We start from the raw sequence: 22,379 nt of genomic DNA on the forward strand, positions 1-22,379 counted from the left end.
TGGCACGGTCTCCTCCCAGTAGCGCAGTTCTAATGGTTATGCAGCACACCCCTTTTGCTGATGTTGCACCTTTCTGCAGGCAATAGTAGACAAATTCATTCAACCTCCTAAAAAGTGCCGCAACATCAAACATGCTGTAGCCTATTGTTTAGAACCATTGTTGCATGCTAATCTGTGGCCTATCATTTTATAATGAAAGTAACTCTGTTATTGATATATTCTTGGCCAAAGGAGGTCTAGCTGCAGAATGGAGGAGACCTTTCAAAGACAGTGTTTCAATAGTGTCAGATTTATTTTATCTCGGAAAGTGGCCACATTCAAAAGAAAAGAGGGGTTGACTGCATAATGAACCTTTTTATCATGCCATTTAGAAAAATACTTAATCATAATTCAAATTTGAAATTAAGAATTTCCCTAAATTATCTTGGGTCACTCAAATATAGGCTAACTAAGGCACTTTGAAATAATGTAGCTTATTAGACTAGAGGCAATTATTGCATAAAATATCGCATGCATTTTCTGCCTACACCACCACCGGGGACTTGCAGATGTTGTTTTTACTATACATTTACTCTGTATTTTTATATTGATGAGAAGACGGGAAACCTCTCCCTTGTTGCTCTGTTGCTAGGGATATCTTCCCTCCTCGTGCCGCATTACAGGAGGAGAGACCTGTTAGCGCATTCCTCCCCTCGCAGTTTCCCACGCCTCCTCAGGGCATATTGATAGTAGGCTACTCGAGTGCGGTAGAATACCATCCGCAGTGGCAGGCACATTTTTCTTCACGGCCTGGGGGATACCTCAATAGACTGAGGCTGCAGCATTTAAAAGCCTATAACGAAATGTAGTGTCTGTGCATCACCACCAGAGGACTCTCGTGCGTTCTAAGTGTTTGTGCAATTGACTTTATTGAGCCGCAGTTTCCTTTTCTTCCTATCCTACTCCACACCTCAAAAGTGCGCGTCTTCCCATTTTCTGTCCGCTGACCTGAAAACCTGCATCGGGGCGCAAGAGAAACTCAGCAGACAAAGACACAGTATATCCACACTGCAGTCATGTCAACTGAAGGAGGTTTGTCTTTTTCTGAATGTAGCTTATGCTAAGCGATCTTTAAATTTAAAAAGAACAAAACAGTTGAAACTACTAGTGCGTTTCATAATGTTTTTGTTGTTCTTCAGTTCAGTGTTTTAGGTACAGGTTCTTTGCTCAGGCTGTTCTTGAACATCAATTATTTAGGCTAAGCTTGCTCCTAGACTCATCCCATCAATTTCTATTTCATGGAATTGATGAACAATTGGTGCATTGCTGCTAGAGCGCCAATACAGTCTAGGCTACTTTTCCCATGTTTTGGATCCCTTTCCATTTAATCTATCTATTGCTTATTATTTTTCAATTTAAGTAATACTCACTGTATTTTTTGTAAATGTATGGTTTTCTTATAATTTGTGAATGGTTGTGTTGGCTTGCCCATCAGGGTGCAAGAGGGGAGGGGTAGAGCGCTGGGGAGAAGTTGAAAGCGCCAACTAAGCCATTACATAAAGTGGGGGGTTCAGCAACATAAAGCCGCATTGTCCACGCTCTGATCTGATAGCCTACTGCTCGTTAAAGTCCAGATTTAGCATATTTACTTGGACTATGGCTGGGAGCTCTCATCTGAAGATGTTGGAGCACAGTTCATCACCAAGGGTGGGGACAACACTTTAGTGTATAAAATAAAATATTGTATTAACAATTATTAGGATTGTTCTATTTTTTAACACATCCGATATGGATAATCGGTACAAGCAACTTGATTGATTGTCTTGTAAATCGCGTTGTATTGAACGCCTCTCGTGCGCTTCTAACCCACTTTCTGTGGGCGGTCTTTTCTGCTGAGCAAAGACTCTGCATTGATCAGCGCTCCGCAGTCAAGCAGCACGGAGACAGTTGTTGTCGTCTTTAAGATAACGCCTAGTAAACTGGAAGATTTACGCATAAGATATTCCTTTTGGTGTAGCGCGTTGATTTGATTTACAGTTGGTCTTTTCGAGTGATCACATTAAGCTAAAATAACGCACTAACTCAAATTGCAATTGCTTTCATCACTATCACGAGTATGCCAATTTAGAATCTGTGATAAATACGAGAGCAAAATATGTCCATATTAGGCTACTCATATCCCGACGTTTTCCCAAAACCGTCGCGTTCTGCTGTCCACCGTGCTGAGCCGACTCCCATCCCAAAAAGGGCGTTCCCATGAGTTTGGACTCGGTCTATTGGCTGTTTACTTCTCCAGCACTGCAAGATTCTGACATTTTTTACAACTTACATTACATCATGTTATAACCTTGTTATTAGGCCTAATGTTGATAATACATGGTTGTTTGTTCTGGTTAATCATTTGTGTTTTCTTTACAGAATCGATTTTACATGATCAAAGTGACTTCGAATATGGTGAGTGAATTCACCTGAATGGATTCATTTGTTATTTGAGTCACACCATACATGGCATGTGAGTTGTACCATGTGACTACTACTAATGGTCATGATTATAGATTTATTTTCTGGTTTCAGATTATGAGACACTTCGAACTACAGGGGTCATCATTGGTGTGATCTTGTTTGTGTCGGGTATCCTAATAGCTCTTAGTGAGTATGCTTGCACACACTCCGCCTAGGCTGTCACATGCCCCCCCCCCCCCCCCCCCCCTGTAACTCTCTGAAGGTTACTCTAACTTTTTGATCTCTTCAACAGGTAAAAAACTCACATGCTCAAAATCGTCTTCCAAGTAAGAGTTTGTACAGGGCTTGGCAGTTGCTCCGCCTGTGCATGTGGAATGCATCAGACTTTGGGAAGAGGAGTCCCCACCAAATACAGGATGGATTTACTAATACTATTTTACTGTTACCATGTCTGTCCTTTCCCCCTCTCTCCCCTCCCACAGTGGAGCCCATGTCTGAATGCTGCCTATTGGTTAAGATATTACAGTCCCGCCCTCCCTCTCTAAATCCAACAATACTGCCCACCCATTCAACTAATTAAGCAGTCACCCTTATACAGAGCATCATATTACTGTCAAATGTCTCAAGATAGTCTAGTAGTCTAACTCTGTGCCATCTTTGACATTTTTGAAAATCAAGTGTTCTTGTCAAACAAACAATATTAAGGAAATGTCCTGCATTAGGGCTTTTTTGGGGCCCCTGGTTGAAAATTGGGGCCGTTGTTGCATGGGTTGGCAGTGTGGGTGGATGGCCTCAAAGAGTATATGTTTACAGACAATGGCATGCCGACCCAGTCTCTCCCTCTCGCCTACCCTTTGAGAGAGGACACTGATTGGGAAGATCCTGACAGATCACTGCATTTTGCCCCAAATTGAATCCTATGATTGTCAAAGCTTTGTGGCCCCAGCCCCTTCTGTGCATGGATACAGTTGACCTAATCCATCTAAAATACCTTCTCTTTGGTCAGAACACACATGATCTTGGTTACATTGTGGTTGTTTCCACAAAGCTTTGAGGAGAACTGAACTGTCGGAACTATCCAGGATTGCTTCCTTTAATTGCCTTTCTCTCCTTGTGTCAGAGTGAATAACTGTCTTCTCTTGTCTTCTCGTCTTCAGCTCTAATACAGCAGGCACCCAAATACCAAAGACAGATGGTGAGAGAGAGAGAGAGAGAGAGAGAGAGAGAGAGAGAGAGAGAGAGAGAGAGAGAGAGAGAGAGAGAGAGAGAGAGAGAGAGAGAGAGAGAGAGAGAGAGAGAGAGAGAGAGAGAGAGAGAGAGAGAGAGAGAGAGAGAGAGAGAGAGAGAGAGAGAGAGAGAGAGAGAGAGAGAGATAACACACTGTCCTCTCTTGTGTTGCAGTGCCACCTCCAACAGTATAGACGAAGTGTACATGGAGGCGAGGGAGAGTCATCATGGGAGGTGCCGCTGAGAGGCCAACACACACACTCACTTGTTTATGGCTGACACACACCAGCGCCCATTGGAACATCAAGTAATGGTGCACACCCAGCCCAAGCTGACCAGAAGAATGACGGAATTGTCATTCTTGATTTAAATTAAATGTATATCAAGCCAAGATGAAGATTTGACTCTTAACCGTCTTTGTTACTTGTGTATTAGGTGCTATCAATCTACCTTGCCCAGCAAAAAAACATACCTGGCCCAAGATCAGCTTTCAGGTGTGCTGTAAATGTATATCATGATGTGGGTAGTGTTGAAACAGAACTGAATGCTGTGCTCTCTCTATTCCTTGCTTTTGACTTCATGCACACCCAAGACAGTTGATTGCATGTCTCGTTTTAGTGTATAGTACTCTCAATGCACTTTAGAAATCTACAACTTTATTATCCAGTTGTGTGAGAGAGGTCTTTTACGTTTAGGATTTCACATTGGACCTGTATTAACAACCTCAAGCATGAATTAAGATATCAACCCAACCCCATTATCCCACTCTATTTTACTGACGGTTGGCTCAGGATCTATCTGCTGTCATTTTTGATGGCATTAAGTGGATTGTCGTGGGTGGTTGTGTTCTAGGTAGCAATGAGAAGAATGTCAACCCCATGTCTAATGTTAATTTTACAGCAATTTGAAACAGAAGCAGGAATGAAGTCTCCTGTCATTCTCTGGGGTCTGTAAGAGGGTGCCACCAGTATATTATTGTATGTCAATGGTCTTTTTCTTTCTCCTAATGCATTTTAAGTTACATTGCACAAGTAGAATCATTCAAAGCACTAAAAAGGTATTACCTTGGGTTGAAGGAACGGGCATTTTAAAAGTGTATGAGTTTAAGCTTAATGAAAAGGTCAATACATTAAGATAAGAAGTCACAGTAACTACCTGCAAATAAACGGTCTGTATTATCATTATTTAGAGCTGTTTCTAACTTGCTGCAAGTACAATGTCTGTTATCTTCAGCTCTTTTTATTTACCGGTATGCAGCACTAGTAATGCCTGATACTGAGCCAATGGCGTAACAGTTAACCAAAAGCAAATGAGTGATTCTCACCAGAGCTAACCAATAAGACAGCTGCTGAAATAAAAAATCACCCTGTATACAATGGTCTTATTGATGTATTGTTTACAGTTATTTCCCATATCTTTTAATCTGACTTTAATCTGACTTTTATCAATACATACATGTGATGTAAAATGGAGTATAAACTAGATGACAAATAGAGATATTTGAAGAACAGATTTAATGCCAGCGTTAAGTTCAGTAAATCAGGCAATTCAGTGAATCAGAAGGATACATTCAGTGAAAAGTAACAGCAGTATTACACTGTTACAAACGGTCTAAGTAGTATATAGTCCAGAAACTGAGCCAAATGGAACCAAGCAGCCAAAATCAACAGATTCTCTAGTACCATTTTTAAATGATAACATGAGGGAGGATAACTAATGTTAACTCACCTATGATTTAGACCTCAGAACATACAAAGAACATCTCTGTATGTTCCTAGACTAAGACTGCCCAGGTGCCAAAACTAGGGGAAATCACATTTGAAAATAATTGATTCTATAAGTTTGGGGAAATCTTGTGTCATATCTCCAATGAGATGTTTTTTATTTTTTATTACATTGTTTATGCCACTGACAGTGATGAAGTGGTATATTCACTACAGCAATATTTCAAAGGGGACATGCATGCTACCTCATTGGAGATTAAAAATAAGAAAAAAAACAGTCATAAAAGGAATAAGTGATGGATGTTTTCTTGTCACCACAAAACATGTTGTGGTATTTTCAATCATGAGTCATGTTTGAAAATACCTGATTGGTTGAAGGTGAAACGAGTCATAACTGAAATACTCCTCCTATAATGCCCTTTAAGACATACATCCTACTGGTACTACATTGTATACACTGTTGATATGTTATCTAATTTTATATAGCATGTGTTGCAAATATCAACATATTCCCTTTAAATATAAAATGTTCTTTCCATAAGTCATAGTATGAATGAGACAATATACAGTGGTGTAAAGTAATTAAGTAAAAATACTTTAAAGTACTGCTTAAGTCGTTTTTGGGGGTATCTGTACTTTACTATTTATATTTTTGACTACTTCACTATATTCCTAAAGAAAAAAAATGTACTTTTTACTCCATACTTTTCTTCTGACAACAAAACAAACTCGTTACATTTTGACAGGGAAATGGTCAAATTCACGCACTTATCAAGAGAACATCCCTGGTCATCCCTACTGCCTCTGATCTGGCGGATTCACTAAACACAAATGCTTTGTTTGTAAATTACTGTCAGAGTGCTGTAGTGTGCCCCTGGCTATCCGTAAAAACATTTTTTGAAATAAATAAATAAAAATGTTAGCAATTCAATTGACTTTTGATACTTAAGTATATATACTTTTACTCAAGTATTTTTTTACTGGGTGACTTTCACTTTTACTTGAGTCATTTTCTATTAAGGTATCTTTACTTTTATTCAAGTATGATTTTTGAGTACTTTTTCCACCACTGACAATATGTTAGCTATTCAATGAGCGCTGTGAGTATATCAAATATAAAAAGAAAGACCTAGTTAAGTTATAAAAGACATTGAAAGCATGAGCACAATGGTACACTGTGTCACATGCTTAGTGAAACAACAACCACCTTTCAACAAACCAATATGATTTCTGACCATGGTGGGAAGTTTTGACAAGAGAATGAGTGGGGGTGGGAGCCCAGAAACCCTCCTCAGATATACCTCTAAAGAGGGCTTCCCGGCTGGGGGGTACTCACACAATGAGTCTGTGCAGCTTTGAATATAATGTAAACGATTTCATAGAAATCAAGGTTGTACTGAGTGACAGTAATATCAGGGGGGACTGGAATACCACCTGTTACCATTGCTCATTACTAGCTAGCCATTATTAAATTCAGAACTGAATTCAGATAGTGACCAAAATCATGTCAATCAAACATATAGTTTCAAAGTGAATGCCCTAGTATATATTAGAGATTTGCCGTGTTTGAAAATCCTCACATGAAGATACGCTAGAATCCCTCCCTCTTGGAAGTACAGATGTCTGGATTCAACCTACAGTGCAGACCTTCAGTACTTCCTCTGAAAAGAGGTGGAGGGATACACAGGGACATAAAAAGTAGTCCGGGTCACTATTGGTCCTGTAAGGACATTACACGTCGACGAGAGGAAGCACTTCTCTTCTTCAGGATGAGCTTGAGCTGAAAACAGATGGGACAGGGATAGGTGAGCTGAGATTATATGAATGAAACAAAATGGCCATTTGCTGTCTGTCTGTCTGTCTGTCTGTCTGTCTGTCTCTCTGTCTGACTGCTCACCTGTTCCCCGTGGGGTCCACTCTGCAGCAGGTGTGCAGGCTGGTCGTTCTCCAGGTTGCGGATGCTGGGGTCGGCCCCTCGGCCCAGCAGCAGCCTCAGCATCTCCTCTTGGTGTGGGCTGCCATGGAGACCAGCAGCCATGTGCAGCGCAGTATGACCATGGGCCTGCCGGTGAGGAGGTAAAGGGAATCATGAAGCTGTGAGTATAGACCAACACTATGGCAATAATTAGATATGCACACACTGTCGATGAGTCTCCCTTTCTTTTCACTCTTTTCTTTTCACCTTTTCACACACTGCTGAAGATGTTCTACCTCTCATTTCTCTTTTCATGGAGTTTCTCAGGACACAGGTCAGTTTCTCTACACCTTTGAAAAGCGGACAATCTCACAGCAGCACTGACCTTCATGTTGACAAAGTCCCTCATGTTGTCTAGGGGGGTCTTCAGCAGATGGCGAACCAGCTGGATGTTCCCCTCCTTCACAGCCAGGTGAAGAACAGTCTTGTTACTTTTGATTTCCTGGAAACAGAGGAAAACACTGTATGAAGCCTCCAAATGAAACTGCAACGCGCCGAAGTGAGGAAAATATTCAAAATCCATTCAAGATTTTTGCAGGTGTGAGGTTGGGTAGACAAAAAGCTGACTAATAGCTCCATATTTGATTTATTTTCTACCAAAACGAACCCTGCCATTCCCTCGGGTGGACGGAGGTATAGATGGTGTTTTCTACTTATTGAGTACTGGCACCACTTGTAGAACACTGGCTCTAAAATACTAACTATTGTACGTTACATTTAAGTAGTGCATTCAGTACCTGGCTGGTCAGGGAGGCTCCAGTGTTGAGTAGCATCTGCAGCCAGGAGAGCTTCTCCTCTGCCAGGGCATGGAGGCTGGCATCACCCAGCCCGGTGGAGGAGAGGGAGGAGAGAGTCTTCATGGTGTCACTGTGAGAGATGGCTGCACAGTGCAGAGGAGTCAGACCTGAGACAGGAGTGGGAAAATAGTTTATTCTATTGTTATTACTCATTCTGTTGTTTTATTATATCATTTGTCATGTCTTTTGAGTAATGGTTGTTCTCATTTGACATAAGCTGGATGTTACCTTCAAAATTGCGAGCCTCCAGGTTCACTCCAGGCCCAATGGAGAGAATAACCTACAAATACAGATCCAAAGATTGAAATTGGTTATTCATATCATTCTGTTATTTATCTAGATTGAGCCCTAACAGATGATAACTTTGGTTGAAGGCAGTGCTGCTGGTTTACCTGCATAACCCTGGGGAAGCCATAGGTGGCAGCAAGATGAAGTGCTGTTTGACCTTTGACATCACAGGCATTTATATCCGCTCCTAAAGACAACAGATCCTGGACGATTTCTGGATGGTTAGCAGTCACCGCCACCAGCAAAGCAGACTGGGAAACAGGAGGGGGGGGGGGGGGATGCTATTAAACTAAGGCTCAGTATGTGTGGCATCCACACATTTATTTTAGAGGAAGCATCTCATTTGTGTTGAACTCAATCCTGTGTTCTCTAAAGAAGAAGTGTCTTCTTGGTGCATACCTTCCCCTTGTGTTCCTTAGAGTCTAGCTTGCCCAGCTCAGCAAGCCTCTCTGCTGCAGCAAATGCATACTCCCTCAGGCCCTTGGCTGTATAGATGTGCAGAATCCTGACAAGACAATACAAAGTGACAAATTGGTTTCAGGTGACACCTACAGTCGAAAATGTAAAAAGTCATCAAACATAAGACATTTGCCAAGTTTCTCTTAACATTTTCTTAAACTTAGACAGGTCTACTTTCTCAACATCAGGTCACAAGCTGATGTCACAAACACACACTTACGTGTCTCCGTCGTCATCCTGCCAGGTGGTTCTGCTGTAGTCCATCCCTCTGAGGAACATCCTGGCTTCCTCCAGCTTAATGACATCCATCTGGCCACTAAACACCTGCTGGACAAGCTCTGTGGGGCCCAGGGCCCCCGATGACCAGGAGAAGACAGCAGACTGCAGGGGCCCTGAAGGAACCAAACTAGACACAGCCTCGGTCACTGGACACTCCGTCTGTAAAGGTAAAATTGGTATCATCATAAATGCTATAGCACATACTGTTCATGTACTTAATAGCAAGTGGACAACAAGTAGTCAAAAGGACAATGTAATGTCAAATTGCTTCTGCTCAAGAAACCAGTCCTCCTTACATAACACTGGGGCATCCTGGTGTCTGAGTAGTCCTGAATCTGCTGTGTGCTGTAGCTGGAGGCCATCTGAGTGCTGTAGGCCGGAGTTTGGCTGTAGTCCATTGAGGAGGATGGGCTGGAGAAGTAATTGTTCCCCATAGGGGAGAATGGACCTTCATGTATGGCCGAGAGGGCTTGGTGCTCATCCATAGGACCCCATCTCTCATACCCCACTGCCATGTCTGAGTAGCTGCTGGCTACACCTGGGAGGGTCACAAGTTAACCCATCTGTCAATGTCAATGGAAAAGTATTTGAATTATTTGACAATGTACTTGACCCAGGTCTGGTTGGGTTGCAAAGGGCTTACATGGGTGCTTGAAGCAGTACTCACCTGTTGAGGTAGACTTCTCTGGTGTTGACACCTGTTGGGAGAGGACAGTGGCAGTGGGGACACCGGTACTGGTTGTTGCCGTCGAGGAGGTCTCCCTCTTCCTCTTCTGCTCCAGGAGTTTCTTCACTGTGGGAAGAGTGTAACACGGCTTCTCCTTCGGTGCTGTGGAGACAGAGGTGATGTTGCAATGAATGATATTTGGTGGATAGTCATGAAGTCGACCATGACATTTGTTCTCTATTGGGGTGCTTTTCTACAATGGTCTACTATTCTTATCAGACATGTATTACTACAGAGCGACACAGCTAAAGCTCTTGGTATACTGTTATGACATAATATGAAGTAATGTGGTAATTTTGGATAGCGCTTCATTCTTTAGTTTTTGAATTGAAAGGATTGGCAAAAAGAGGCCATTCTCCTCCAGCTCTGTGATTTCCCATGATTCATCTATGATATCATGTTTACTCTCTTTCCTCATCACTTTCTGTTCCATTCAGCAGCCAGAGGAAAGAGAGATAGTGGTGAAAAATATAGGTATCTGAGGTTTCCAGCTTGATATTGCTTGTGTGCAGCAAAACAGGGTAGTTTTTCCTCGAAGTCATCACCCCGCACGTGAAAGACAAAGCGACATTTCCACTGAGGAGCATAAACAGGTAGAGAGAGAGCTCTGAGGAACCTATTCCATTAGGAAAACAGGCTGTGAGGTCAGAACTAACAGATAGATTCAATAGAACCACTACCATGTGGAGGCTTGCCACTGCACATTTTCTGTGACTCTTTCCTGTCTAGCTCCGTTACGCTGGCTGTGGTAAACCACAGCACCTTCCTGTCGCTGCTGTGTGTGCCGAGAGCACGTTACACAGCCAGATGTGAAGAGTGAACATATAAACGTGGGTCATGTCTGCTCTGCTGTGTGACTAGGCTGGCAGCCATAACATAGTGTCTGACTATTAGCATGATGATTCATAAATGTGGTCATGGAGCAGATAGTTTCTCACAGACATCTCACATCACCTGTCCTTTTCATAGACGACAATTAAGCCATAGAAAGGGGGCTTTTTGGGGTGTGAGCCTGAGTTTTTGGTCTAGTTGCATTAACATATTTGAATGCTACAGGAGTCTCATCTATTCCCCAAGGGGGTTCAGTGAACATAGGAAGGAGTGATAAAAACACACTTTTGTAGTGCCATCAACACAGTTTCAGTGGAACGTCAAAATCTCTGACTTGAGAGCGAGAGTATAGTGAATGCCTGGGTGAGGGGTGTGTTGCGTTTTCACTTTAAGTATCCCTCTCACAACGAGCAAAGTTTGGTATCACTTGAAGCCACTCAAATGGATACAAAGGAGGAACTGCCTTTCTGCCCTGCCATTGTGGAAACTCCAGAAGTTATTAACATTATGTTCCTTGTCTCTCTCTTCTCTTGGACCTGAGTTTTACTTGTCTCTCTCTTCTCTTGGACCTGAGTTTTACTTGTTTCTCTCTTCTCTTGGACCTGAGTTTTACTTGTCTCTCTCTTCTCTTGGACCTGAGTTTTACTTGTCTCTCTCTTCTCTTGGACCTGAGTTTTACTTGTCTCTCTCTTCTCTTGGACCTGAGTTTTACTTGTCTCTCTCTTCTCTTGGACCTGAGTTTTACTTGTCTCTCTCTTCTCTTGGACCTGAGTTTTACTTGTCTCTCTCTTCTCTTGGACCTGAGTTTTACTTGTATCTCTCTTCTCTTGGACCTGAGTTTTACTTGTCTCTCTCTTCTCTTGGACCTGAGTTTTACTTGTCTCTCTCTTCTCTTGGACCTGAGTTTTACTTGTCTCTCTCTTCTCTTGGACCTGAGTTTTACTTGTCTCTCTCTTCTCTTGGACCTGAGTTTTACTTGTCTCTCTCTTCTCTTGGACTTGAGTTTTACATGTCTCTCAATTTTTTCCCTCATTTATTTTCTCTTTCCTCAGTTACCTGTCTTGCTGAGTAAGGAATAAAAGACAGACTACTGGCATTTGTAAAACTAAAAATAAGACAGGAGATGCCAAGGATTTTTTAGCTAAGCTAAAATGACACATTACATCAATTACATGTGCAATTTTCATACCTTATAACAATGATTATAAACATTACTGTAAGAGACTCCTATTGTATTATATTATATTAAAAATGTATTGCTACTACTGTTATAGGCCAAATAAGAATATATTTGCCAAACTATGACATATTGGTAAAATGAAACTGAAAATGTGTTTTGACCATCTCAAGACTTTATTCCAATGTATCTAATGAGTTCATCTTCATACAATACATCATCAGATACTGTAAAGTCATTAGTGAATCCCCCTGACGTCATTGCTCAACCTTCACCACAGTGTGGGAGGGATGAATACCAATTGAGGGGATGCCTCACAGGGGTGAGAAAGAAAGGGTGATCTACACACGGAAGGGCAGCTCTGGCCACTGGTGCATACTGTAGACAGCAGGTGTGCCTACCCAAAAATAATCTCATGCAAATATTTGACTAGTAGTGCATGTTGGGGGATAGAGTAACCCCCCTACATAAACAAGATAGGCTACAGTCGGGTGTTAACCCTTAAAGGCAGTCTACTATCCATGTCCAAAATCAGTATTTATTTTAAAACACCCACAGAGAGGGAGAACTGTCCTCAATAGTTGTTATTTGTCACCAAGCAAGCAATAAAGGTCCCAGCTGTATTCTGTAATATTACCTACACAGTGATGTAGTGCTCTATAAAGCATATTGCTACTTGAGTTTGGGTATAGAATAATTCACGTAGTACTCTACAAGTCCATTTGAACCTAGAGTTACAGTACATCATTAGGCAGACAAATAATTATATCAGTGCAGAAAGTTCTTTACATCAGCCTATTGCACTAAACGTATTCAAAGGTCAATTTTTACAGTTGTCAAAGTTAGTTAATTAAACGATCCATGACAAGGAGACAGAGCTGCTGGGATACCCTGTCTGAACGTTGTTGCAATGTAATATTTAAATCGCGGAAACCCCTGGCCATTTAGTCATGCGCGTGGGCGGCGGGGATTCCGACGACCTTTCTATTTGCTGGCTCGATATGCTGCGGTGCCCGGAGCAGAGAAAACGAAGTGAACTTCCTCAATGACTGTGGCACTGTGTAGACTAATATATTGCATAGAGTTGACTGCTACACTATGCCCGTCGCCGGCAGTGGCAAATCACGTTCATTATTGCGTGTGTAAAATAGCCTATCCGGGTTCCCCCTTTACACCCAGCATTAAAAGGGGAACTGATATGTAGCGAACATGGGCGAGTGTTGAGAGAGTTTCACCGCTGTCTGTTTTCAATACGCAAAAGTAGGCTATTGTTTTCATCATTGGCTGTAAATGTTGACTTAACTTCTTAGTATTAACGTTTTAATAATCTCACATTCGTTTGATGCACTCAATTGTATGGTATGATATAGGCCTGCCCACTTTATAACAACCCTCATTTATTTTGAATGTTAGTCCTGACTTGTAGGCTATTGTCTAAGCCTACTTGCCACTTACCCATCAAAACAATTATGTAACTTAGACATTAGGAATGGATGTTCAAACTGAGCAGCAAGAGAATGTAAAAAATAGCATTTGATTGTCAATGTCACAACATCCGCTATATGATCACAATATTCGTATCTAGGCGTATTAGTAGCCTGCGAGTCAATGTCATATTCATCATCAACATAATAAACACTCACATTTCTGCCAGTGCATGTCAGAATCCCTTTTTCTTTGTAACACCTTGTCAGCTCCTCTGGTCTCTTCTTCAGGGTTTGAATTCGCAGCGGTTCCTGGTCCTTTCTCGACGTGTCAGACTTGTATGATGTGACTCGTGTGTCTCTTCTGTCAAAGGCTCGTTGTTGTCTTGCTACTATGTACACACAGAACACGTTGCCGGTGACGCCATCCCCATTGCCAACACCACGCCCACTATAGTCTGTGAAAATTGGGGGCGCAAGAGCACCACATCAATACGCAGCGCAACGCTCCACTTGCTCAGAGATAAAGGGTGAGGGGAGGGAAGAGAAGGGTGGAGACAGAGATAATATTTGTTATGTTAGACAACTAACTTTCCTGAATATTTCCTGAATTAACAATGCATGTTCTGATTCAAAGAGTGGAGAAGATTCTAGCGACCAGGTTACATTCTAATATGTTTGTATGTGTTTTGTGTGTGTCAGTGGCAATTGTAGCATGTAAATATTGGTGGGGCAAACACTAAAAAGTGGGATGCATGCCAGCAAAGCCACTACACTACACAACACAACACTAAACAATACATGTATTGCAGTATAACGTGACAAGCTGTGATCACAAACGACCTACATAAAGTTGTCCAACAGCAGTCCCAACATCTTACCACTGCTACACCTGGCTGTCAGTGGAGCCTTCCGTTCAGCCTCTTTTACTGCCTTTAAAAAACACACAGCTGATATGGCTGACTTGCTTAAACAATAAGAGCGGATTAGAGCCAATCCCTAATTTCCATTACAACCCCCCTCCCCAAAAGGCACCATTCTGCACTAACTGTATTTTTTTGTCAAAAGACTCTATATATCACTAAAGATAAAAAAACATCATCATAAAATTGATTTCTTTTAATTTAGCCTACAGCATTGGAAATTCCCCTTACTGAACTCAGGACTTAGTCAATACAATCACAGAAAACCTTTATGATGTCACCTCAATGAAAGTTAACCAAATCAATAATGTGCTAGTTAGGTTGTAATCGTTTCGCTGCAGGCTACACACATTATCATGATGAAACTGTGTGCAATTATATCCAATGTTATGTAAGCTAGTTGGACAGAAAACGGAATATTGTCCCCCTATGTGTAATAGCATAGCAAGCAACATAGGCTAACAAACATAAGTGTTCTACTAGCCTATTTCATTACATGCATAATATTATACTCATAGAGAGATGACATAGCTGCATACCTTTATCTTTTGCGCGTTTCTCCTCTTCTTCTTTCCTCTTTTTCCTAAACTGGGCATCTGACGCCTTAGACCTTTTCTTATCCATTTGTGTTGATTTGTCACTCCAGCAATAATACATTACCCATCCCCCAACACTGTCAACCAAGAGTCAAGACTAAACCAATTCACCTTGGTGGTGTGCAGACTGGTTTTATATTATTCTTAATGATTTCGCACAAACCAGAAGAAAAATGCAACAATATGTCTGTGAAACTAAAGTTGAAGTCGGAAGTTTACATACATCTTAGCCAAATACATTTAATCCATGTTTTAGGTCAGTTACGATCACCACTATATTTAAGAATGTGAAATGTCAGAATAATACTAGAGAGAATGATTTATTTCAGCTTTTATTTCTTTCATCACATTCCCAGTGGGTCAAAAGTTTACATACACTCAATTAGTATTTGGTAGCATTGTCTTTAAAATGTTAACCTGGGTCAAATGTTTCGGGTAGCCTTCCACAAGCTTCCTACAGTAAGTTGGGTGAATTTTGGCTCATTCCTCCTGTCAGAGCTGGTGTAACCGAGTCAGGTTTGTAGGCCTCCTTGCTCGAAAAACACTTTTTCAGTTCTGCCCACAAATTTTCTATAGGATTGAGGTCAGGGCTTTGTGATGGCCACTCCAATACCTTGACTTTGTTGTCCTTAAGCTATTTTCCCACAACTTTGGAAGTATGCTTGGGGTCATTGTCCATTTAGAAGACCCATTTGCGACCAAGCTTTAACATCCTGACTGATGTCTTGAGATGTTGCTTCAATATAGCCACATAATTTTCCTTCCTCGTGATGAAGTGCACCAGTCCCTCCTGCAGCAAAGCACCCCCACAACACGATGCTGCCACCCCTGTGCTTCACGGTTGGGATGGTGTTCTTCGGCTTGCAAGCCACCCCCTTTTTCCTCCAAACGTAATGATGGTCATTAAGGCCAAACAGTTATATTTTTGTTTCATCAGACCAGAGGACATTTCTCCTAAAAGTACAATCTTTGTCCCCATGTGCAGTTGCAAACCGTAGTCTGGCTTTTTTATGGTGGTTTTGGAGCAGTGGCTTCTTCTTTGCTGAGCGGCCTTTCAGGTTATGTCGATATAGGACTCGTTTTACTGTGGATATATATACTTTTGTACCAGTTTCCTCCAGCATCTTCACAAGGTCCTTTGCTGTTTCTCTGGGATTGATTTGCACTTTTCGCACCAAAGTACGTTCATCTCTAGGAGACAGAACGCTTCTCCTTCCTAAGCGGTATGACGGCTGCGTGATCCCATGGTGTTTATACTTTCGTATTATTGTTTGTACAGATGAACGTGGTACCTTCAGGCATTTGGAAATGGCTCCCAAGGATGAACCAGACTTGTGGAGGTGTAACGATCGTTGTTGGAAGGATTGGACCAAGGTGCAACATGGAAGGCGTTCATCAAGTTTATTAATGTGAACCAGCAACAAAACAATAAAGAGTAACAAACCGAACGTGCAGCTTTGTAGTGCAAAAAGGCTACATTACAAAAACAAGATCCCACACACAACAGATGGGAAAAGGCTGCCTAAATATGATCCCCAATCAGAGACAACGATAGACAGCTGCCTCTGATTAGGAACCATACCAGGCCAACATAGAAATAGAAAAACTAGAGTACCCACCCTAGTCACACACCGACCTAACCAAATAGAGAATAAAAGGCTCTCTAAGGTCAGGGTGTGACAGGAGGTCTACAAAAAAAAATCGGAGATCTTGGCTTTCTTTTGATTTTCCCATGATGTCAAGCAAAGAGGCACTGAGTTTGAAGGTAGGCCTTGAAATACATCCACAGGTACAGATCCAATTGACTCAAATTATGTCAATTAGCCTATCAGAATCTTCTAAAGCCATGACATCATTTTATGGAATTTTCCAAGCTATTTAAAGGCACAGTCAACTTAGTGTATGTAAACTTCTGACCCACTGGAATTGTGATACAGTGAATTATAAGTGAAATAATCTGTCTGTTAACAATTGTTGGAAAAATGACTTGTGTCATGCACAAAGGAGATGTCCTAACCGACTTGCCAAAAATATAGTTTGTTAACAAGAAATTTGTGAAGTGGTTGAAAAATTAGTTTTAATGACTCCAACCTAAGTGTATGTAAACTTCCAACTTCAACTGTATATATTCACAGTATTATGAATGAATTGTTGTTTATTTGGTAGCATTTCGTAGTGTGACTGATTTTACTAATTGCATTAGTACTGTACAAAGTTAGAGTTGCGCTATTTGATAGATTCCCCTGCTCCCCATACCTCTGGCTTCCAGTGGGGCGACCTGAGGTCAACCTACCCCCACCCCCATCCCCACCTTGTACTTCTGAGTGGGTAGACATTCCCAGTAGCCTGCCTAGCTCACAAACTAGAATTAGGGTGCCAACTACGCCAAGGTTAATTAACCCACAGTCCCACACGGTGACATGATACCATTAACGTGACGTGCAAATGAGTGAAAGAAAAACGGTCAAGCAAATGTCACCATTCCGAATTTCTTTGTGAGGGCAAGATGCCGCCTGGGCGGCTGTCCATGTCGCTTGTACCTAAATCCGCCACTGGACGTAGTCAATATAACTATTTGTTTAGCACTTTTGAAATCTACAGCGACAGAAATCAGAACATGGGTCATTCTTACAGTGTTCTCCCTGTACACCAAGTCAGAACAGTAAGATAAATAGAGGGGGCATATAAGCAGACAATGGAAGCTCTTAGAAGGTCGAGTCATGATGATGTCGTTGATCTTATGGTCATAGCTCTAAGAGGCCAGATTTACAATTCCGAATTGGATGACCATTCAAAAGGTGTTTTCCCAGTCGGAGCTTGTTTATTCATGAAACCCCAGTTGTCTTGAACTCACTGAAGTCAAGTTTTCGCAGTTCCAAGTTAACAGTTGTTTTAAGCATGGCACAAATCATGCTTCATTGACAGCATGTCCAATGTTGAGTGTTTATCATTTTAAACTTGGAAAAGAGCTCCTTAATCCCAGACTTGGGACCAGACAGCCACTCCCCTGAATAGCAGGCTAGTGATTGCTTTGCAATGATTGCAGTTAGCCACTGTCACTGATTCCTTCCAAACCACTCATTGTTGAATTTGTGAATTACGATATGTTTTATCCAGAATTTCTCTTCATTATTTCTCCTCATATGACATGGATTAAAAATAATTTGACAGTAGATTGTCGACTTGATTCATGATGATGACTGCTAGCTGAGATTTTGAAAGTGTTTATTTTATTTTTATTTAACAGGGCAAGTCAGTTAAGAACAAATTCTTATTTACAATGACAGCCTACACCGGCCAAACCCGGACGACGCTGGCAGAGACAGAGTGAAAGCGAGAAAGAGAGGGAGAATAGAAAGAGAGATTTCCTTGATGTAGTAGGAATATTCCTATATGCCATCATCACGGACTACTGTATTATTTAGAAACCTTTAGTTCCTCTTCCTCTCCACTGCAGCGGTTGGTATCTGCATGAGGAGGAAATCTAACTGAACAGTCTCATTGGCTGCTTTGGTCTCAAACCAATGAGAGGAGGGGAATCCAGCATCAAAGCATACACCCACTATTCCTTATCAAACTGATAAGCGTCTACATGCATACTAGGAAAGACATGAATCTGGCTTGTCTTATTTTAGCACAATGTGTTTCTATTGACATGTTAGCATTTCTCATTCATGGTTGAGATCAAGTCCATTGGAAAATAATTAAGTCAGTCATTTATTTGAACAATCTGCATATATTCTTTATTTTAATGGCAATTTATCCTAGATTGACAAAATCGAAGGGTTATTCAACCCAGACCTTGTAGCCTACTAGCAGCTCTTGTTAGCTTTTCAGGACAGGACAGAGCCTCCAGCTTTGGATTTGAGCATTTTTTATACAGCTGATTCAGTGTTTCTTTGTCTGTGTGGAAAGGCTATGAAGCCCTCTAGCGTCTGTTTGATACACTTTAATACACTCACCCCATCTAGTGTAAAGCAAGTTCAACTACCATTTTGAGGAGCGGTCTTGACAAGGACAAGGACAAGGACTTTTTAACTACATTAATTAATTGAAGTCTTAATTAAGAACTGTATGATTTGAAAATATGGTGGCATCTGTGTAGCCTATCCCAACTCAGACTTTTTAAAGAATATACAACTTTTTATCAGCAAGTGACCTATGCTCACAATGGCAAATACACTTTAAAAAAAAATGAACACCCACAACCTCATGTGAATGATTATTTTATAGGTGACCCTTTTCACTAAATAGTCTGAAGGGAAATGTTTCCAATCAAGCTGCTCCATTTCTGCACTACTGTAATGTCAGTCAGATGTGTATACCTGCTGTTTGTAGACAAGGTGGACACAATGATGAGTTATCCTTGTTTGACTGATGAGAGTGTTACAGCAGGTGAAGGGCATCGGTGAGTGTTACTGACTCATTCAACATGCTAATCCCTGATTCAGACGGAGGCTGTATCCACTGTAACAGAGACCTTCACTGGTAACACCTTCAGAGGATGGAGAATGCAGTGATTCCTGATGTATGGAAAGACTCTCTCAGTGAAAGTGTGTGTGAATGTGTATATATGTGTGTTATTATCTGGGTCAGAGAATGACAGCTTTCCTCTGTACCAGTCCAGCTGCACTCTGACCCTCTTGGGTTTCTGTCTCATGGTTAGGTGATCGAGTCTGTGAACACGTGGCACCATTAGAACATATGTTAAATACCTATTCTTTAAAAACCACACACCCCAGGATCCTCTACACATGCTGAAGTCTCCCTTCCTCCGGCAAGACTCTGTGATCACACCCACGATCCGTCCTGTACTGTCCCCAACCTCATCGTGTGTTCCTGAGTTAAAGCCCTCAGAGGCCAGGACCATTGTATAGTCATCAAATATCTCTGGGTTGTCAGGAAGTTGCAGTATATCACTGTGGTTAGATCATCAGACAAGATTAGATGTAAGTTTGCAGTGCTGGGGTCAAGAGTCATTGGAACTGACAACACACACATACCATAATGAAATAAAAATTGAGGTAGGGACATAATCTTATTATTCAACATAAATTTAATTCACTAAGCAAATTTCTAGTTTTCTGTGTTGGAACCTTTTAGTAGCGATAAAGGTTTATCCCAATTGTATCTAATATTCACTGTATTGAATTCTTGCCTGCATCTTCTCCCAGACCCTATAGTGCAGGGTTCTCATGTGCATTGCCACATCGATCAGTCCTCCTGAAACCCTCTCACAGTCCAGCAGTGTGCACTAGGTTCTGGAAGGACAGACAGGTGTCAGTGGGGTTGGATACTGAACCACTGAGAAGAGAGAGACCGGAGGCAGATCACTTACCTTTCTTTCCAAGATGGCCCTGTAGTGCTGCAGAGAAACAAAATACATTTTTATCCTCTTCTATGGCTCTGATTGTGTCTGAAAGTGAGGATCTCTCTCTGCTCATCTCCTCAATCTTCTCCTTCATCTTCTGACTCTTCTGCTTCTCTTCCTCCCTTAGTGCAACTATCCTGACCTCTTCCTCTTGTAAGTACAGATGAAGCTTCTCAAACTCCTCCTTCATCTGCCTCTCTGTGTGCTGAGCCTGGCTCTGGAGAAAGCAAATAAGAATGTGTCGATAGTAACATCAGTCACCAGTTTATCATCCCTAATTCCACAGGGTAGAAATGTGGCTGTGATCATTCTGCATTCTTACCTTAATGTTCTCTGCTGCTTGATCACAGGTCAGTTTAACGTCACTGAAGACATTCAGCTTCTCCTGAAATGAAAAAACATAGAAGTTGGGTGTAAAACATTGAATTATCAAAGACATAAAATGTCACAATTTTGATGTATTGACCGTATTGACTGATTATTTTCAGTCCATGAATAAGTCATACAATGTAAGTTAGTTAAATGGTGAATAGCTGAATGGCACAGTGCTGTTCTGTTCTTTAATCCATTTTAGTTGGATCTCTCTTGCTCAGGTGACTCAGGGGTGGAGCTATAAAAATAGCAGTACAAGGGTCATAGATTTCTGCAGTTATACTCTTCTCTGAATACTTATAATTAGTGTGCTTGGTTCACCATGAATAATACTGTGCTCTTGCATGCTTATTGTTTGCTTTGTAACTATACACATCAAACCAACTTCAAAATGTGCAGGCTGGCAAAACTACAATCTAACTTTCAGAATTGTAAAGGCCTACAAGCAGGCAATGGAGTGCATCCGATATATAAAGGAAACAGGGGAGGAGGAGTGGGAGGAGCAGAGAAACCTGTTATTATTCAAAAGGGAAAAATCCTAGCAAGCCCTAGTGAAAGGCAGTAACTGATCACCGCAGAAGGTCCTGTAGATAAGTTTACATGGAGGTAAGATCACTGTATTATTTTGTTTATTCTGGTTAACTTTTTTTAAACTGCAATGTTTCCATTGCACTCCACTAAAAGACATAAGTTGAAATGTTTGTCTCAATTCAGATTATTTGATTGATATGTGTTAGATGTTAACTCGGTAAATTCAGATATTTGAATTTAATGTTTATTTTTTTTGTTCAACTACATTATAAAACATAATTTGGCATCTGTGTAGCATATCCAACTCTTTTTTTATATATATACAACTTTTTATTAGCCAATCCTATCTTCACAATTGCAAATTCGCCCACAACCATGTGACTTATTCTTATGTAGGTGAACTTTTCAAAGTACATTTTCTGTGGAAAAAGTTTGGAGTCAAGCTGTTCTACTTCTGTTCCACTGAAATGGCAATCAGATGTGTACAGTGCATTCGGAAAGTATTCAGACCCCTTGACTTTTTTCACATTTAGTTATGTTACAGACTTATTAAAAAATTGATTCAATAAAAAAAAATCCTCATCTATCTATACACAATACCCCATAACGACAAAGCGAAAACATGCTTTTACGTTTTTTGCAAATGTATAAAAAACAAACAGAAATACCTTATTTACATAACTAGTCAGACCCTTTGCTATGGGACTCGAATTTGAGCTCAGGTGCATCCTGTTTCCATTGATCATCCTTGAGATGTTTCTACAACTTGATTGGAGTCCACCTGTGGGAAATTCAATTCATTGGACATGATTTGGAAAGGTACACACCTGCCTATATAAGCTCCCACAGTTGACAGTGCATGTCAGAGCAAAAACCAAGCCATGAGGTCATATGAATTGTCCGTAGAGCTCCGAGACAGGATTGGGTCGAGGCACAGATTTGGAGAAGGGTACCAAAAAATGTCTGCAGCATTGATGGTCCCCAAGAACACAGAAGCTTCCATCATTCTTAAATGGAATAAGTTTGGAGCCACCAAGACTCTTCCTGGAGCTGGCCACCCGGCTAAACTGAGGAATTGGGGGAGAAGGGCCTTGCTCAGGGAGGTGACCAAGACCCCGATGGTCACTCTGTCAGAGCTCCAGAGCTCCTCTGTGAAGAAGAGAGAACCTTCCAGAAGGACAACCATCTCTGCAGCACTCCACCAATCAGGCCTTTATGGTAGAGTGGCCAGACGGA

At 41.3% G+C, this 22,379-nt stretch overlaps 2 protein-coding genes and 1 long non-coding RNA gene across 3 annotated transcripts; 1 reads left to right on the forward strand and 2 right to left on the reverse strand.

Moving 5' to 3' along the window:
- The first annotated feature begins 567 nt into the window (after positions 1-567).
- LOC110538531 (uncharacterized) lies at positions 568-5,050 on the forward strand. The gene is made up of 5 exons (XM_090193242.1): positions 568-1,071; positions 2,398-2,433; positions 2,554-2,628; positions 3,600-3,637; positions 3,844-5,050. The coding sequence occupies exons 1-5, from the start codon at positions 1,056-1,058 to the stop codon at positions 3,946-3,948; spliced, it is 270 nt and encodes an 89-aa protein (XP_090049368.1). The 5' UTR covers positions 568-1,055; the 3' UTR covers positions 3,949-5,050.
- Positions 5,051-5,164: 114 nt separating this feature from the next.
- On the reverse strand, positions 5,165-13,759 carry nfkbid (nuclear factor of kappa light polypeptide gene enhancer in B-cells inhibitor, delta). The gene is made up of 11 exons (XM_021625427.3): positions 13,570-13,759; positions 9,859-10,020; positions 9,488-9,729; positions 9,133-9,350; positions 8,853-8,958; positions 8,558-8,704; positions 8,394-8,445; positions 8,106-8,272; positions 7,694-7,810; positions 7,291-7,455; positions 5,165-7,173 (listed from the first exon to the last, which is right to left on the reverse strand). Exons 1-11 carry the CDS (start codon positions 13,583-13,585, stop codon positions 7,105-7,107), a joined length of 1,461 nt encoding a protein of 486 aa, XP_021481102.1. The 5' UTR covers positions 13,586-13,759; the 3' UTR covers positions 5,165-7,104.
- Positions 13,760-19,910: 6,151 nt separating this feature from the next.
- LOC149984912 (uncharacterized) lies at positions 19,911-20,836 on the reverse strand. Its single transcript, XR_016485241.1, has 4 exons — positions 20,747-20,836; positions 20,563-20,625; positions 20,208-20,457; positions 19,911-20,130 (listed from the first exon to the last, which is right to left on the reverse strand). It is a non-coding gene; the product is annotated as an uncharacterized LOC149984912 (long non-coding RNA).
- Between the last annotated feature and the right edge of the window lie 1,543 nt (positions 20,837-22,379).

Source organism: Oncorhynchus mykiss, chromosome 2 (assembly GCF_057628025.1).
Source record: "Oncorhynchus mykiss isolate SJ-2025 chromosome 2, ASM5762802v1, whole genome shotgun sequence".
NCBI classification, from domain to species: Eukaryota; Metazoa; Chordata; class Actinopteri; order Salmoniformes; family Salmonidae; genus Oncorhynchus; species Oncorhynchus mykiss.

Excerpts from the sequence above, each read along its gene's own strand:
- LOC110538531 (XM_090193242.1), top strand. Across the intron at positions 2,434-2,553 it reads TCAAAGTGACTTCGAATATG|ATTATGAGACACTTCGAACT; the intron begins GTGAGTGAATTC and ends TTCTGGTTTCAG. Across the intron at positions 3,638-3,843 it reads CCAAATACCAAAGACAGATG|TGCCACCTCCAACAGTATAG; the intron begins GTGAGAGAGAGA and ends CTTGTGTTGCAG.
- nfkbid (XM_021625427.3), bottom strand. Across the intron at positions 9,351-9,487 it reads CCAGGATGCCCCAGTGTTAT|ACGGAGTGTCCAGTGACCGA; the intron begins GTAAGGAGGACT and ends TTACCTTTACAG. Across the intron at positions 8,705-8,852 it reads CTAAGGAACACAAGGGGAAG|TCTGCTTTGCTGGTGGCGGT; the intron begins GTATGCACCAAG and ends CCTGTTTCCCAG.